This window comes from Gobio gobio (genome assembly GCF_949357685.1).
Source record: "Gobio gobio genome assembly, chromosome: 20".
NCBI lineage: Eukaryota > Metazoa > Chordata > Actinopteri > Cypriniformes > Gobionidae > Gobio > Gobio gobio.
This window is the reverse complement of record NC_137113.1, coordinates 23,505,964-23,524,798: the sequence shown is the minus strand read 5'-3', so window position 1 is coordinate 23,524,798 and position 18,835 is coordinate 23,505,964. Positions and strand designations below refer to the sequence as shown.

The following is an 18,835-nucleotide window of genomic DNA, read 5'->3' as shown; positions in this document are numbered from 1 at the left end:
TGGCAGGTGAGTAGGAGGTCCAGTTATCTGAAACGCATTAGGACAAATTGTTTCACACCTGCATTTAGCACTGTCCACTTGCGATTTGATCACACAAGATGGATGTTGATGCCAGGTGTAAACTGGGTCAAAGAAGCAGTGGTTGTCCAAACCATTATTCGAAGCGACCATATAGGCCACCTCCCTAATATTGTGTTTGTCCCCCTTTTACTGCCAAAACAGCCCTGACCTGTTGAGGCATGGACTCAGGGCCATCGCCAGAACATACCGAATGGGGGGGCATTTCATTTTCATAGGGAGGCACACTTTTTATGATCTACGAAACAGACAAAAACAAAAACATTGCGTATTTAAAACAACACCAAAACACAAAATCTGAATTTTCTGATCATAGGCAGAGGGTGAACCAACACGTGGATATGCGCTTCACCTTTAAAAACATTTTTAGATTTCTTTGAAATAGTTTCAAGTTCCGTGTCACCGCACAACATACACATCCCAGCATAAACAATAAATGATTTGTTCTTAAAGCATCTACATTCACAAACTACTGTTTTAACAGAAAAGCAAGTAATATGAGGAGTTTGGCATGGCAGAAAGCTCACAAGAGCTCAAATTTTATTATCATTAAAAGGTGGTTATACATCTTCATCGCAATCTCACAAAGTTCCATTATAATCAGTGACACTGATGTACAATGAATCTCTTATTTACATAATTGTTTATTATAATGCAGAACTCAGAACCCACTCATCGCTCATAACACCGCCAATATTCTTTCATTACGGACAAAACTAATCCAAGACCAGCAGTTATGGACAGCTTTTACCTCAAAAGCAATCAGAAGCACATGAAATCTTGCTTTCGTCACGGAATTAAAAAAAATTTAAATACTTTTTATCTCACATTTCTGAAATTCTCACAATTCTGACACAACTGCGACTGTATATCTCGCAATTCTGACTTTTATAACATGCAATTGTGAGTGTATATCACGCAAATTCTGATAAAATCTCCAATTCTTTATTCAGTGTGGAAACAAGCTTCCATAGCTGCAGCAAGCAATTGAATGAGAAAATTTGACACTATAAGTCTGTGGCCAGGGGAAGGTAAGCCTTGCCCACCCTTACACGTGCATTCCACCTCATTTCTGATCATCTCAAACTCGTTGTGCTCCTCAAACCATACCTGAACCATTTTTGCTGTGTGGCAGGGCGCATTATCCGGCTGAAAGAGGCCACAGCCACCAGGGAATACCGTTTCCATGACAGGGTGTACATGGTCTGCAACAATGCAACAATACAAAGTAACATCCACATGGATGGCAGGACCCAAGGTTTCCCCGCAGAACATTGCCCAAAGAATCACACTGCCTCTGCTGGCTTGCCTTCTTCCCATAGTGCATCCTGGTGCCATGTGTTCCTCAGGTAAGCAATGCACACACGCCCGGCTATCCATGTGATGTAAAAGAAAACGTGATTCATCAGACCAGGCCACCTTCTTCCATTGCTCTGTGGTCCGATTCTGATGCTCATGTGCCCACTGTTGCCGCTTTCGGTGTTGGACATTGGCACCCTGACTGGTCTGCGGCTATGCAGCCCCATACGCAACAAACTGCGATGCACTGTGTATTCTGACACCTTTCTATCAGAACCAGCATTAACTTCTTGAGCAATTTGAGCCACAGTAGCTCGTCTGTTTGTTAGGACCACACGGGCCAGCCTTCGCTCCCCATGTGCATCAATGAGTCTTGGCCACCCATGACCCTGTCGCCGGTTCACCACTGTTCCTTCCTTGGACCACTTTTGATAGATATTGACCACTGCAGACCGGGAACACCCCACAAGAGTTTTGGAGATGCTCTTACCCAGTCGTCTAGCCATCACAATTTGGCCCTTGTCAAACTCGCTTAAATCCTTATGCTTGGACATTTTTCCTGCTTCTAACTTATGACCTTTGAGGACAAAATGTTCACTTGCTGCCTAATATATCCCACCCACTAACAGGTGCTGTGATGAAGAGATAATCAATAATGTTATGCCTGATTGGTGTAGTTACACTATATAGGAGGGGAGTAAAGTATGATTTCAGTTTATATATTTGTGTGCTTTTTAGCATTTTAATTTAGATTAATAATAATTTATTAATAAAAAGCTAGGGATCCACCAATTTTTTGAGGCTGATACCGATATTTATCACTTGCTCTCTTACTTGAACTTTTGTCATTAAAATAGATACTGTTTTGATCATGTTTTAAAGAGCACCTATCATGAAATTTTGAAATTTACCTTTCATGTAGTGTGTAACATAGATCTAAGTGAACAAAAACATCCTACAAAGTTTGAAATATGACAGTGCACCGTATATATAGTTATTTTCTATCAAAAGTAAGAGTCGACTCTGAGTCATTTTTAAGAATCGTTAGAAGACCGAAGCTTTTTCTCTGACTAGATGACGTCAACTTGTCAAGTTATTTGAATACGATAAGCCCACTTATTGCGCTCCAAGACGCCAGTGAAAACTAGAAAACATCATGGCGACGAGACGCTATGTTCTGAAGTGCGACTAAAAAGCAAACTTTTTTCATCTGCCCAAGGATGAGCATTTGAAGACTAAGTGGCTTGAAGACAAACCATACATCGTCGTGATTGTGTGTTTATTAGTCTTCAAATGTCTCTATTTGCATGTTTCGCGATCTCAGGAAGCTTTTATTATGGACTTCTATTATGGCACATGGTATCTTCTTCGTCTGTCTGTACCATATATGGACTACATGTGCACAGAGCGCCCTCCGGCTGCCAGTATGAATTGAAAACAACACATAAGAGACTCAATCGCTCATGATTAGGCTATCTGCGCATTTTGAGAAAGTATTGAATAAAAAATACTCCTCTGTTTAGAAATTTGACACAGACATATGAGAAATCTATCAGTATTTCTCCTCATCTGCACACTTTTGAACTAAAAGCCCTGAGGGATGTTGATTTGTCGCGAGTCTTCGTGAGGAGAATAGATGAGTTTTTTTATGAATGAGATCAGCTGAGGCTCATATTACAATCAAACAGTACCGACGCGGTTTTCATATTCATAACTCCTGACACATATTAACAAATTACTGTCACTATAAGACTTTGATGGGCGTTCCGTTTCCGAAAATATCTGCACAGACCATAGACGGCACAGACTATACCAATCACAACTGACTGGGTCATCGGACCAATCACCGCAGATTAGCGTCACGTAAAGGCGGGGTTTTGAAAAGTGAATCACTAAAGGAATCATTTGAGAATCGCTGTCAAAACAGGTAAAAATAAATGCATATTATAAGAAAACTAAAGTCTTTTTTGTCATTGCATGCATGCAAAACTGTTGTTGGGGACTTCTAAAACAATATTTGGAACATTTTAAATGCCATAATAGGTGCTCTTTAAATTAGCAAAGTTCAAAAAGGCATGCGTTAAGTTATAATAGCTAGTTTATTGCAGCATCATTAAATAATTTCTAATGAACATGGATTGGATCCATTTAACATTCAGCAGGCCAACATGAATACAACAGAACAAAGATATATATGAAATAAACAGTGCTTTTTAGTTACAGAAATAAAGTACACAAATTTAAAATAACCCTACGTATTCTTCAATTTATAAATTAAATGCATATTAATCCTTATTGAAGTTACAAAAGTTTAGAAAAGAGTAGGGAGCTAATTATATTTTTGTCTTTTGTTGGATTAACATTAAAAACGCAGACAGTTTTTTTTATTTAAAAATGTAATAATGAAAAAAATCATAGATATAAATATTGTCACTTTTTTTTTTTTTTTGCTTTGCTTGTGCTGATTGTTTTATTTCAGATACCCTTAAATTAAAAATAAGCCCAATACTTTAATTAAAAATCTGCACCTCTCAGATTACAATATCAAAAGTCAAAATGAAAGCCTCTAGTAAAAGAGCTCCTAAACGATGGCTAGTGCGCTCCAGAAAGGAAAAACTCACGTTATGCTGTCAGTTTTTATAAGTCCAGTAGTTTGTCTAATCTTCAGGCCTGGATTAAGCCGTCTGTTACTGTGGAGACCTCATAGGACCTTTGATGGTTAGCAATTGTTTGACTGGAAAGTGGAGTGTTTCAGTGAACTACAGTGAACGTCAGAGGATCTAGAGAGACATATATTACCATCATAGAGCGATTCCCAGGCACATCTCTCTGTTTTATTGTCTTTTTATTGCTTTGGATAGACGACAGAGAGCAAGAGCCCTATTTGTAATGTGATGTGCATGTGCACAAAGATTCAATGTTGATTCAATTATGTTGGCCAATCAATCATTTTCCAGGAGCAAAACAATGAAGGTAGCTGAAAAGTTGCAGTCTGGCCCGACTTTCTTTTTTTTCCCTCTGGGAACTAACCTCTTTTGTTTGATGACTGAATATGTAATTGAAAAAATTGTTTTGCTGTTAGAAGATGATAAGGGATAAGGCCTCTATCAAACTCTAGCTCTTTGGACCTGTTTGGCTTCTGACACCCTGTGTGTTAAATTTTTTCCTCGCTTAATGAGTATTGCACTCTCTTAATGTATTGTAAAGTGACTCCTGCTCACCACAAGTCTCCCGCCATGGAGTTTAAATCCAGACATCAGGGTTATATCAAAAATACAAACACACAAAGACATGTTTAGAAATGAGTGAGTTAGGGAGCAAATCAGCGTATGAAGGGCCCGGGGCCTGCCTGTGGAAAGTGTCTGTCAGCGTTCGGATTTATGAAGCCGTCATAGCGCTCTTGTATGAGTGCTGCCCCAAAATACCCTTTGGCAAAGTGATGCCACATTGCCTGCCAAGTTTACATGTGTAATTGTGGATTCCCTAAGAGAAAATATGTCATGTTAAGGGTAAGAGTGTGTGTGAGTACAACAATTATTAAACCTGTCATTTGGCCGTAGGCACGAGGCCGTAGGTAATCACAGCCATATGCTGATATTCAGACCAACAGCACAATTGCAAGTGAATTTCTTTCATACAACAAACAATAAGTTAATATTGAGTTACTTACATTTTAAACACAATATCGCCAGTTGATTGATTTTTGTTCCATCCACAAAAAATATTTCTAATCGAAGCCCAAGAATTAACCGTATTGGTGTTTTGTTCCTGAGTTAGTGTTTTTGAATGAATCGTTTGAGTGAATAATTCAATGGCCCTGTCCCAAATGGCACCCTAAACCCTTGCGGTCTTCCTACGACAGGCACTTTTATGACGTAATGCTGCTTTGACTGTCGGGAAGAAGTCCGCTGAGGCTCGGCAGAAGTGCGCATCGAGGGCGCATATCGACCACGTGCACCCTTATGAGACCTAAAATGACAAACGGGCACGCGGCAGCCATTGTAAGTCCACAAGACCGAAAGTGCATTTGAAGTGTGCCATTTGGGACAGGGCAAATGACTCTCTGATAAAAGCACTAATCACATTCTCTCTGAGTATTTACTTCTTTAGAATAAGTAGTTACTTCATGACTGTTAAAAAGTATGTTCTAAATAGTATAAATCAATGTAGTCTATAGTATGAAGTATAAATCCGGACATACCACATTGCCATGTGACTCACAGCATCATTTGCATCACTACACTGCCATTCATAAATCCTCTCCCATAATCTCATTGGATAGTAAATTGGATGGGCATTTCAGAATCTAGCCGGGTTTAGTAAGTCACCTGTTTTTTCGCCTTGTAGGGAAGTATGCATATTCAGATTCAGTCATCGTCTTGTTACTTTCTTGCACAAATCTGCATTTTTAAACAAATTGTTTTAGTGAATGATTCAATGAATCACTCATAAAGACAGTCACTTGTAGGGTAATATGGGGGAAGATGTCCTCCTGAAGAACGATGTGTATTAACTTTTAAATTGTAACATATTTAGATATACGTTTAGCATGTGCAGGATGATGATGCATCAGCCCATGTGTTTTTATAGGAAATAAATATTAAAAGAGGGGGTAAGTTGGCCCTACATGGGGTAAGAAACCCCACCTGGATAAACTTATACAGAACTTATTTGATAATAATTGAATAACCAATGACAGACAGAGCAGAATCCCAGTAAACGAGATTCACCTGGAAGGTAAAATTATGCTGACTTATTTACAGGCATATGAATATTTACTTATTTAATTGCCCATATTTTAATTGAAGAAATGTCATAATAGCAACACTATGAATGCCAATTTAATGATTTCACTCAACTAACTTATAGGTTTTAATGAAAGCAAATATGTCTGAAATGTACATCTGATTCATGGAAATACTAAATAATAACCTAATTAATGGGGGGGATGGGTCTTATTTACTTCAAAATTAAAACTAACTTTTACTCCACAAATTCAAAAATGTGTCCACATATCCTTCATTAGCAAATAGATACAAAAATATTCAACATAATACAATGTCATGGATCACTATTTTTCAGAGACACAAAATTAGATCAGTTAACCTCAAAACTTCCACTGACAAAAACGTGTAGTTGGATCAAAGAAAAAAAAAAGACTTCAACTTGTTACAAGTAATCGGTTTACTTTTTCTCAAATTTTAAGTTGAGATAAAGTAACCTGATTACTTGTAACAAGTTTAAGTAACTTTTTACTTTGATCCAACTACTCTAAATCTCATAAATGTTGATATTCAGATGAAATTACTAAATTAAATATCATAGCCTATTGTCAAAAGTGCTGAGATTTTGTGTCATCTATGGTCAAGAAAGAAAAGTCTTGCCACAGGGGGCATCTTACCCCAACATACCCCATTGTTCCTGGTTGAATCAGTGCTTTGAACAAATCAGTTAAGTGAATGATTCAATGACTCACTCATTGTCTATGTAACCAGCAGAAAGAAAAATCCTGAGTGATACAAACAGTGAAAATCCCAGTGCTGTTGGACTGTTATATCAACATACTATTAGCCGGTATCGAAATCTGACTCAGGTTTTACCCCACTATGGTTACGATTCGGATTAGGTGTGAGAAGAACTGAGACCGAAGCATTCGCTTCTGATATATTACAGACACAGAGATGTTGAACTAACAGCAGCCCAGGAAAGATAAAGGGAGACACTGAGCAAAGTGAGTTGAGGTTTTGTGTTACAGATGGTAATTTGTAAATCATAAGCCCCATTCAGAGGTCAATTTTAAAACACTGTGACTCTAGGCGGATGGAAACTTTTGTCTGTAATTTTTCATTGTGATATGATGCGCTAATATGTGTTACTGTCAGTTTAGTTGTAAATATTGTCTGCCTGAAAACATTTGGCAAGCGGACATAGGCATCTAATATGATTTCTGTGTATTTATCATTGTATAGTCTAGAATACATCAGAAAACGTACCCAGAGACCAATATTTTGAGTTGGAGTCTAGACGGTTTGTTTATTGACAACAGTAGGTTTATCCAAAGTGGAGTCGTCGCTGTTACCTTTAAATTTTTTAAGTGCTTTCTTTTGACTCCATGCCACACACACACACGCACACACACATACACATACACACACACACACACACACAAATGCAGAACACTTCATCAGACAGCAGCAGTGTATTGGAGAATATGAACGGCTCAAGCGCGTGAGGACGTTGCTTTCTTTCTCTCGCTGTCCCTCTCAGCCAAACCGCATTCCAGCTGCAGCTGCCATCCCTTCCATCTGCTCTACTGACGCGGTTCCACTTCGCTGTACTTAGGAATTTATTTAACTTTCGGTTTAGAAATATTAGACAGAGAAACATGGGCCCTGAGGTTTCGCCCCCTCCCCTCTGTGTCTTTTATGTTTGATCTTGTCATTATGTGCTGTGTGGTTCAAGCTCCTTTGTAATATATTTCTGCTGTCATAACCACTCGTGGCATGGCACTTCTGACCTGGCAATGGCTGATCCGGTTCAGAAATGAAAGTCAGTTATTCCAAACAAAACACGGGGCTATAGCAGCGAATACACTTGATTTGAGAAAAGAGAAGTTTAGACAGAATCTGACTTTCACTTTTTCGCTAATGTCCTCTTGTTTCTCTTTGTCCAGCTTCATAGGAACAGAGGAACAGAATGTAAAGTCAAAATTACAGTAAAATAATTAAATCTAAAGTAATGTTTTGCAAATGTTTGTCTCATTTTACCACCACAACCCAATCAATAAAGCTCTGTAAACCTGAATAAGTTGGGCTAACTCAGGTAATCAGTTACATCAATTTTTTTGAGTTATGATGTTCCCAATTTTAAGTTTTGAGTTTGTAGTACTCATGCATATTACTTGCTCCTAACTTGAAGTACTGAGTTAGCTAACTCATACACAACCCGTTCTCACTCCCAAGGCGTCAAAATCTGAAGCATGGTCAAGTGCTTTCCGCGCCACAATAAAGTACCCCTAGCCGTCACTATATCGACGCGCTGAGTGCTCCATTCAGAAACCTTTGGCGTCATACACAGACGCGTTGGGCATGGGAACATTATCGTCATCATATATTGGGTTATGATTTTGCCATTATGACATGTTGGAGTGGGATTCTCAATTGAATCAGCCAGCATAATTTTATTTACACTATCTAGACACGTTTTAACATGTAACCCAACCCCATCCAATCCCTAAACCTACTCATTTGTGTGGTAAATAAAACACAGATATAACAGGCAGATACAACTGCATGCACAATTTATTCAAAAAGTACAAATATTCCAAGTGTTCTGAGGCCAAAAAATTTATTTATGTGAAGGAAATCCCCAAACGCAATCAGCGTCTCCATCTGCAGAAAATCGTGAACACATTCAATTTCAAATATTACCGCCCGTTACGTCAGTTTTCATAGTGAAATTGCATTGGCTCTCGTATGTCTCGTGACCAATTGCGTCATGCTAAAGAGTCGTGTGTATTATTTGAATGAGATATGAATGAGTGCGTGCGTGTTCACGGAGCTGCGGGATCATCATTTCAGCGATTAAAACATTAAGATCAACTCTGTACTTCACTGTAAACCCTAATAAGTTATCAGATTAAAAAAAATAAAAACATGTAAGTTAAGAAATATTTTGCTAGCTATAACAAACTAACTTAGTAAATTCCAAATTGCTAATTTGCTAACAATAGCATGGTATAGCACTTACTGAATGAGTACAGCAACTGAAAATGTGTAACTTACTTGCTCTCAAACCCAGCAACATGTGCACTTGTCACCACGATGGGAAATCTCCCAAGACCACATTAACAGAAACTCTTCTAAATTAGCATAACAAAACATTAATCACTACTAAATATCCCTTACCATTAATCTTAACAACATTATATAACACTTAATGTTAGCATTTACTCTCCCTTTCGAGTGTCATGGGAAAAGCATGGTGGTTAATAAAAAATCTCAGCCCAGTTTCAGTTAAACTTAAGATAGTCTAAATGAAAGGAAATTAGTTCATACAACTTAAAACAATGAAACCGTTTCAGTTTACTTGAAATATGTCAGTGCTGTGAACTCGAAAGAAAAAGAAAGTTCTAAATGCTCATATAAGTTAATTGAATTAATTTGTTTGTCCTATCAAGCCAATTAAGTATTTTAAGCATTAGGGTTTACGTTGTAGCCCTTCACTCACAGCCATAAATGTTCCTTTAACTGTTCATTCTGGATAACATTTAGCATTAGCATTATTATCATTAATAAATACTACTACTGCTACTACTACTAATAATAATAATTATTATTATTATTTAGTTAATTTAGTTAATCAAAAAGTGCAATTTAGCAGGAAACTTTTTATATTTTTGTTGCTATTTTCCAACATTAGGACAATTTAAAGTTTTCAAAATATTGCTTTTATATTCTATGTTAGTTAGTTTCTGTAGCTTCCATGTAAATAACATGTACAAGGTATGGACATTTTCCTAGAGGCCATGGACTTTTCATGCCATGCTGATGTTACTAATAGATACAAATAGTTATTTGATGCCTTGACCTAAGGTCACTTGATTTTAATTTTAATATATATATTTAATATATATTGCATTTTTCAGGAACTGAAATAAAGGATTAGTTATCTATTTTTGTCTGTTAATTGGTTTAACCAAGTAAAATATTTCCTTATGACATGGCTCAGTTTTAAAGTCGCATTCTTCTCCTTTTTGGGGCACAACACATTCTGTCTGAGTGGAAATTCCATTTGTCTGATTAATCCCTTTTCCGTAAAACACCTCTGTTATACTGTATGTCTTCACAGAGCGCTACACAAAGCAGCACATTGTGCATTTGTGTTTTAATAACAGCTTTAAAACCACTGATTTTCTCTGTTGATGTTTCTGGTGGTTTCTTTGAGGGTCACTGAATTAAAGACAGGAAATGTTTTGAGCTCAGGTTAGCGCACTGAAGTATCACTACAGAAAAACGCTTGCCTTCGTGCTGCTCTGAAGAGTGAAGTATAAGCCAGAATTAAGGAATGAGAGATTCCTTGAAACATTTGTCAATATGGAAGAATAATAAAAACTACAGAAAAACAATGGCAACTACCACCTTCTGCGCTGAAATGAAAACAAAAAAAGATCTAAATCCATTAGGAAACAATGCAATGGATCAAACTTATTATCTGTGACTCAGACTGTTGTAGTTTTTGCACCATTTATTGTAGTTTTTAAACCCTAATTTTTCTGCCTTTGAAAAATTATCCTGGAAATCCTATTAACTCCTGAGGTTGGTATGTTTTTTTTCTTAATCTTATGCTCACCAAGGCTGCATTTATTTGATCAAAAATACAGTAAAAAGTAATATTGTGAAATACTGTTCTCCTCGTAAGTCACTTTGGATAAAAGCATCTGCTAAATGATTAAATGTAAATGTAAAAAAATGATTACAATTGAAATGAAGGCTGCATTTTTTGCATCATTACTCCAGTCTTTAGTGTCACATGATCCTTTAGAAATCATCCTAATATGCTGCTTTGGGGCTCAAGAAACATTTTTTTATTATTTTCAATGTTGAAAACCTTTGTGCTGCTTAGTATTTTAGAGGAAAAGTTCAAAAGAACAGCATTTAATGAAATTGGAATCATTTGCAACATTATAAGAGCATTTACTGTAACTTGTAATCATTCTAATGCATCTTTACTGAATAAAAGTATTAATTTCTATTAAAAAATCCCACTGACTTCTATTATTTTAACGGTCTAATTTCATTGCTATGTGTAGGCTAATATAACAAAATAAATGTAATGTCACCTAAACATAATGCATTTAGGGTGAATTCAAGTTCATTGGGACACTTTTTTCCCCAGTCATCTCAATGAATTCACCCCTATAATCATTATGGATCAAACTGTTTCTGACCCAGTAATCAGTGCTCAGATTCTGGACTATGTATCCAGCACATATCCATTCAGGCAATTGATAATTAATGAACCAGCAGATCCTTTAGGCAAGATAACTAATTATTCCAATACGGGACATGGGTCAAATTTCTTCATCTGACTGAAGCAGTTTTCCCTGTTCAGATGTGTTTGGAAATTCTTTGTGCTCAGGTTGTGTGTGTGTAGTTTTTTGACATTATCTTGGACCCTGTGTCTGATGAGAAGGGTGGAGAGACTTCTGGAGTGTGTCACATGGCTGGCCAACCCAGCATCCCAACCTGTTCAGCTAGATAATGGGTGAGATCCACAAAACCTGCTCAGACATTTCAACAAATGGCCTCGATGGAAATTTCTGCTCAGAGCGCTGGTCTTTGCCAGTCTGCTTAGAGAGAGAAACGGGAAGAGCGGAGAGACAATACTAGGACAGAGAGAGCTGAAGAGAGACAAGGGGACTTGATTTATGCTAGTGCCCTTTTGGAGGTTTATGAGATGATGATATGATCTGAAAGCAATCCTTTTTTTTCTGTCCATCAGCATCCCACTCATTTTGAATACTTTGTTTGTGTATTAAACATTAAAAATGAAGCCCAAAGTTCACTTTTGGGTATCTCTCTCTCTGCATGACTGGCATGTTTAACCATAGATTCCGCATTATTTCTGAACCAGGCCAAGCAGCATGCTACCAATAAACGTGAAAGAGGGATGCTAGAGAAAGATGAGGAGTAGATGAGTGAGATAAATCAGGACAGAGATTTTAGAGTCTAAACAGTCAGGAAATCTTGGTTGCTGTGTGTTTGTTCATGTTTCATTCATTGTTTTGATATTCTTTCTCTTCTGTTGATGTTCTTTTGTAAGTGTTTTCAAGCTGTTCATTGGCAGGCGGGTTAGGATTAGTGTGTGGGCCTTGTATGTGGCCACAAAAAGTATTTGGATAGTAAATTCACACTTTGTATTAAGATGTATGAATGTCTGTACGTTGTCTATTTTTCCTGAGCTAAATGACATTTTCTTTTCGAAAGAAGACATTTTTAATGCAAAATATCCTGCAAAAAGATGATTCGATTTCAGAATATAAAACAAATTTTATACTACAGATAGAGCGTGACAACAGCTTCTTGAGAAAGTCATTGCAGATGACACTTGGTTTTAATCATTTCTAAAGTTATGATATTCAGACTTTTTGGTGACTTAAGTGTCCAAATGCTTTGTGGGTTCACTATATACACTATATTGCCAAAAGTTTTGGAACGCCTGCCTTTACATGCACATGAACTTACATGACATCCCATTCTTAATCTTTAGGGTTTAATATGGAGTTGGCCCACCCTTTGCAGTTATAACAGCTTCAACTGTTCTGGGAAGGCTTTCCACAAAGTTTAGGAGTGTGTTTATGGGAATTTTTGACAATTCTTCTAGAAGTGCATTTGTGAGGTCAGGCACTGATGTTGGACGAGAAGGCCTGGCTCATAGTCTCCGCTCTAATTCATCCCAAAGGTGTTCTATCGGGTTGAGGTCAATCAAGTTCCTCCACACCAAACTGGCTCATCCATGTCTTTATGGACCTTGCTTTGGGCAGTTATGTTGGAACAGGAAGGGGCCATCCCCAAACTGTTCCCACAAAGTTGGGAGCATGACATTTTCCAAAATGTCTTGGTATGCTGAAGAATTAAGAGTTCCTTTCACTGGAACTAAGGGGCCAAGCCCAACCCCTGAAAAACAACCCCAACCCCCTCCACCAAACTTTACAAATTTCAAAAATGGACTTTCACAAATGGACTTATTGTCCAGGTGGCAGCCTATCACAGTACCACGCTTGAATTCACTGAGCTCCTGAGAGCGACCCATTCTTTCACAAATGTTTGTAGAAGCAGTCTGCATGCCTAGGTGCTTAATTTTATACACCTGTGGCCATGGAAATGATTGGAACACTTGAATTCAAGGATTTGGAGGGGTATCCCAATACTTTTGGCAATATAGTGACCAATACTTTTGGCAATATAGTGTATGTGTTTGTTAAAGTATATTTGGATAGACGCTGAGAAAATAAAGAAAATAGGCTTTCGCATTTCCAGCTTGATGCTGTTGTTAGGATTCATGGATCAGCTCTAGAATTACTATGTAAATGAAATGCACATTAATGCTTCAGTTTGGTGTCTTCGATTAATACGGCAGAGGCTAAACTTATGATTTGTTTAGCTAAATGCGCAGCTCTTTGTGTTGTACACAGTCAATGCCACAGTGAGCACTATGTGTCCATTCCCAGCATTTGTTCAGGATTAAACCCTTAAGGAAAGACAAGATCACAGAGAAACTCCATACACATCATCCATTTCCAGCTCTGTTTGTGCTGTGCGGTGTCTTTGTATTTACTGGGCTGAAACCAGCGTGAAGGCAAACAAGGTCTCTGCCGCTGGCAAAGTTAACAGGACAGCTTTCAAAAAGATGCAGAGGCTAAAAAAGAAAAGAGAAGCTTGTCATCTGAACTCGGGTCAAACCGCAGAGACAAATTAATGAAATTTCATTTGTCCGCCTCAATGCTGTGTGAATTATTCATCGCAAGTTGGCCCTAAAACATTTCTGTTTGGAATTTATTCATTTTAAACTTAAGAAAAACTCATGTTTATTCATAAAGTAACTGAAGTTAAAATGCAAATGGATACCCTATGTTTAAATGTTAGCAATTGCATCTCTGATCAGGAAAGATTTCAGAGGTTGTGCAGAACTGCAAACTTTAATGATGAAACGCCAAGCAACATCATATCATCAAAAAATGTTTTATTTAATGTTCCGTTGAAGTAAACAAGGTTCCTGGCGTAAAACTGAACATTAAAAGAAAATCAGAGAATAAATGAGATATTATGCATTCCTTCATTGGACAAACATCCAGTCTCTAAAATAAAAAAGAAAGAATATAACTTAACAATAAAAAAATCAGACTATTATTACAAGTTTTTTTACAGTCTTTAATCATTTCAAATGTTCTAAAGTGTGCACAAAATAACTGTTTTTCTGTCAGCATCTTTTTGAGCAGAGTGTGCTTTAAAAACTCGTTCTCTTCTCTTTGTTCACTGCAAAGGCCAAGAGAGATTCACGTGTGATTTGAATGGATTAAAGGAAAAAATGAAAGGAAAGTGAGATTTCGAAAGCAGATCGGAACATACATTTTTCCCAGTTTTATTCGAAAATTTGCTCAAAATGTGCTACACTACTCTTTAGAGCAGGAAAACAGGACATAGCATCTATGAATTATAGTCTCAGTGGGTATTTGTGAATATTATTTTTAATAATATAAAAATAGAAGGGGGTGGGGGTCAGATAAGTGCATGCAGCTTTTTGAATAAGTTTCTTTGGCCTGTCTCACCACAAGCAGGTGAAGACTTTCCTCAAAAAAGAGAACGCATAGATAATCAACATAGGCTCACTTCAAAAGTGGCGTTTTCATTTTCTCAATTGTGTACTTGGCATCCATAACTCTAATGTAAATAACATTTGCATTGAACATTCCATTCAGTCAATACAAGACTAACACAACTTGGTTTCACCAAAGGCAAAAACACTAAGAAAAAAAAAAACGAGTAAAAACCGCAGGACAAACATGGAGATTGCAAAAAAAGTTCACTGAATCAGAGATGTGGTAATACTGCTATGGTTTGTGTGTCTTTTTTTTATATGGAAGTGTCTCTCGTACTTCTTGTAAACAGTGATTTGAGAGTAATTCTAACCAGCTGAGAGAAAAGGGGGGTAAAACACGACTGGCCAAATCGTTTACTGCTTTCACCGAAGTACCTTGTTCTGAGCAGAAACGTGAGAAGGCAACACATTCGGTTTAGCACTGATAATGGATTCATAAATATCCCTTTGGGTCACAGTCCTCGTCTCAAACAGATACAGATGAAACCTTGAAGTCTGTCTCTCTCTCTCTCTCTTTCTCATTGGGCATCTGAGAAATGTGCATAACTGTGAGGAAGCAGATGCTGTAAGGAAGAGCTGGAGTTTGATGTAGGCCTGGCTGACTGAACTTATCTCTCGGCTCATGGCTATTGTTGGCAGGTGACAGTTGAAGTTTTCCATTTTAGAGACAAAACAATGTGGTAGTCACAGCCACACGAGCTATTAAGACAAAACATGCCGAAATGGCCTTAGGCCGCATGTCTTTGTGACTTGTGCTGATTTCATTTTAAGGTCAGCAGCTCTTGTCGGCTGTGAGAAGCAGAGAGAAGAGTGCGCTACACACTCCTCCTGTCATTTCAACCCTTTATTTCATTCAGAGAGGACATGAACTGTACATTCTCACTAATCTCTCCTTTGAGATGCATGAAGGCACTTTGGTGCGATACAATACAAATTTCTGATTCATATCAAAATAAGTTAACATTGCAAAAGTGTCTCGTTCAGAAATACTGTCGTACTGACAACTCATCAACACTTGTCAAAAAAGTTTGTGCGACCCAAAGGAAATGCACAAATCGGTGAACTAAACAAGTGCTGCATTTCAGGCCACTTCATCGTACTCATAATAACAATAAAAACAAACGTACCAAAAAAATTCATTCTGTATCAGTACAACAAAGTAATAAACAATATTCAAAACGACAAGTGAATTCCAAAGGTAGAAGAGCGGGATCTTCTGCGTACGTGTGTGTGTGTGTGTGTGTGTGTGTGCATTAGTATTTGTGCAGGATAGGCACTTTAACAGTCTTGATTTCAGCTATGTGTGACGATTTCTGAATGATGCAGCTGGTGGTGGCGGCGGTGGCCCCGTCCTTGGGCTGAGCCAGGTTAGTTAGGGCCATGGCCGCGTTGATCTCCCTCCAGTATGTCTCGTCTTTCCTCTGTCCCTTCTCCTTCTGCATGATTCTGTTAACATGTATAAAACAAGTTATTGAAAGATGCTCACTGGCTGTAAATGAATCATTCTTCCATACTAAAGTTTAAAAGTTTAGACACACTTGACTAATGCTGCGTTCACGCCATGTCGTGATTACCATCATTTCGAGCTGTTCACATCCTCGGACTGCGAGTTATGCGTTTTTATGGCAACACTATCAACGCCTAAATGAATCTGCAGCGGTCAGGTGGTACAAGTAGGAACTCTCCGAAAATTCCCAGATCACAATTTGCGGTTAGGAGCTCTACGAGGAGGTGAACGCTTTTTACAACGCTAATTACGGCATGGCGTGAAATAATGTGAAGGGCACTCCATGTGCGTGCTAGTTCCAGTCATACGCACCTGTCACATTTATTTGATCCATGCTCCACAGTCTCTGTAAATACAAGCACAGGACAAAGCCGGTGTCAATAACAAAACACTGTATCTTAAAACTGACAGATGTGACGAGCAGGCGAAGGCAGAGTTAAGTCAGTAAGTAAACATTCGGAGGCCTTGTTTATGTGTAGGTCTGAGCTACTTGTGTGAATGGAGAGAGATGCTTCACTAGCTGAGACTGTAGAGGCTTGTTTCCATTTACTCTGTGAATGGTGGAATCTTCCATATCCAGATGCTTGGCACAATAATAATGTGTTATTTGTTAAATGTAGAGGTCAGCAACACACTTAAGGCTAATTACTTAATGGTAATCACCAGTTCCTCTACCACACACACACACGCACACACAAGGGTTTATACTGACAAATGATGTTTACGTATTTAACCAAAAACTGATTTATTTTTAAATGTTACGTTAATATTATCATTATATGAAAACCACAATATTATATGGAAAACGTTTATTATATACTTATATTCATTTGCCGTTTTTTATGTTTTTCCCTGTTTCTGACATGGAATAAAAAATAAAAACGGAAATTGCAACATTTATCTTCTTTTTATTTCTCACGATTCCAATTTTTAATTGCAGTTTTAAGTTAACATCTCACAATTGTGACTTTTTTTTCTCAGAATTGTACGTTTACATCTCCCAATTTGGACTTTTTCAAAATTGCGAGCGCACAATTCCGACTTTATTTCTTGCAATTCCAAGTTTTCATTTCGCAATTCAAAAATTTTCTCTGAATTGCAAGTTTCGTCTCATTTTGTGTATCACACATGCATTTTTCGTTCAAGAAAAATGTGGTACATTTCATTACATACAACTTGGTTTATTACATACGTATAAATGCATGACATCACATTACATTCACAAATATTTCATTCCCTTAAAAATGCATTTTGTGATCCATTCTGACCCTTTCGTCCACAAATTTAGGCAGGTCATCGGGCCTGGATTGGCCATCGGGAGCACATCTGATGCAACCAAGTGATTTATTTTTTATATTAAATCAATTCAACATTCAATATTAAATCAACAATAAATAATAAAGCTGTTAGTCTTGACTTGCAAGTACTTTACACCTCGCCTAACCCTGCAATCTTGTAAAAAGATTGTTAAGAGATGTATGATATTATGCCAGGTGGATCTGTTACGGGACATGACAGTTATGGTTTAACATGTCTCACACTTTCATCTAGGATGACTTTTACAGGCGCTGAATTCTCTGAATCCAGATCCAGGGTTTCGTTTGTCCAGCGAGTTAAACCTCATGCCTTTCCGGATGTCTCGTTCTCTCCCCCGAGGCAACGCTTCTTATACGTTCACCTCATCCCATCCCAAACCTTGTGCTCACACACACCCCTTGGATCCGGAACGGACATTGGAGTGCTGCCCGGACACCTGCAGGGCCAAACAGCACCTAATCATCCCCAACGGCTCGTCTGAGTCGGTGTTAAACTTGTTTTTCCTCAAAAACCATTCACATGTGCGCTGAATGGCAACTGGGTGTTGAGAAAAGGCCAGCAGCGGGCCAATACTGCCTGAGGCTGGTGTGAGGCTGATTGGGAAATATCCTGTTGTGCTCAGCGTGTTCAGTAATAGTTTTACACGGCTGAGAATGAGCGTGTTAGTCAGAATAACCGAGCTTCCCCTCTCGATACTCACAGATGTGTTTGAGGTTCAATTAACCGAACCGGAGTGTGTGATTGCGAAACAAGTAGTTCATGTGAAGATGGAGCGATTAGAGATCCTCCGCTGGGAAATCTTGCCTTAATTCATCCAGTCTGAGTTAGATTTCTGTCAATATCTTCCTGAATATTCCCATAATGTTCCTCTCACAATGTCCTGTTAATGTCTTTCATAGTCTTTGCATTTGCGTCATCAGGTTCACTCAGCTGATGTCTTGTCAGGCACATGTGGTCCTCGTATCAGTTTTCTCTTTCTGTATCTCTCTGTAGGATATGGTTGTTGTGGTCATCTGTTCTCTGTTCTAGATAAGCTCTCGCTCTCTGAGGGTTTGTGATTTGCTGATCTCAGTGCACTTGATACAAACAACAAATCTAGATCTGTTTTTTGTCAAGCGCAGGTATGGACTGACCTTAGCTACACATGCCATTAAAAAACCTTGAAATTATTACAGCCCCCCCCTCATTCACTCGTAACTGTCTGTTCAGTCTTGGACAAGTTCATTTATCAACGCTACAATGATTAGATACAAA

General features: G+C 38.1%; 1 protein-coding gene across 1 annotated transcript in view; it reads right to left on the bottom strand.

Annotated features, from left to right (window-relative positions):
• Positions 1 to 14,105: 14,105 nt before the first annotated feature.
• Positions 14,106 to 18,835, bottom strand: part of mkxa (mohawk homeobox a) — a 33,259-nt gene continuing 28,529 nt past the window's right edge. Inside the window, exons 6-7 of the mRNA XM_079801200.1 lie at positions 16,577 to 16,610; positions 14,106 to 16,203 (exon numbers count right to left, since the gene is read on the bottom strand). Coding sequence (XP_079657326.1) covers positions 16,011 to 16,203; positions 16,577 to 16,610 — 227 coding nt within the window. The 3' untranslated portion in view covers positions 14,106 to 16,010. The remainder of the gene's footprint in view (positions 16,204 to 16,576; positions 16,611 to 18,835) is intronic.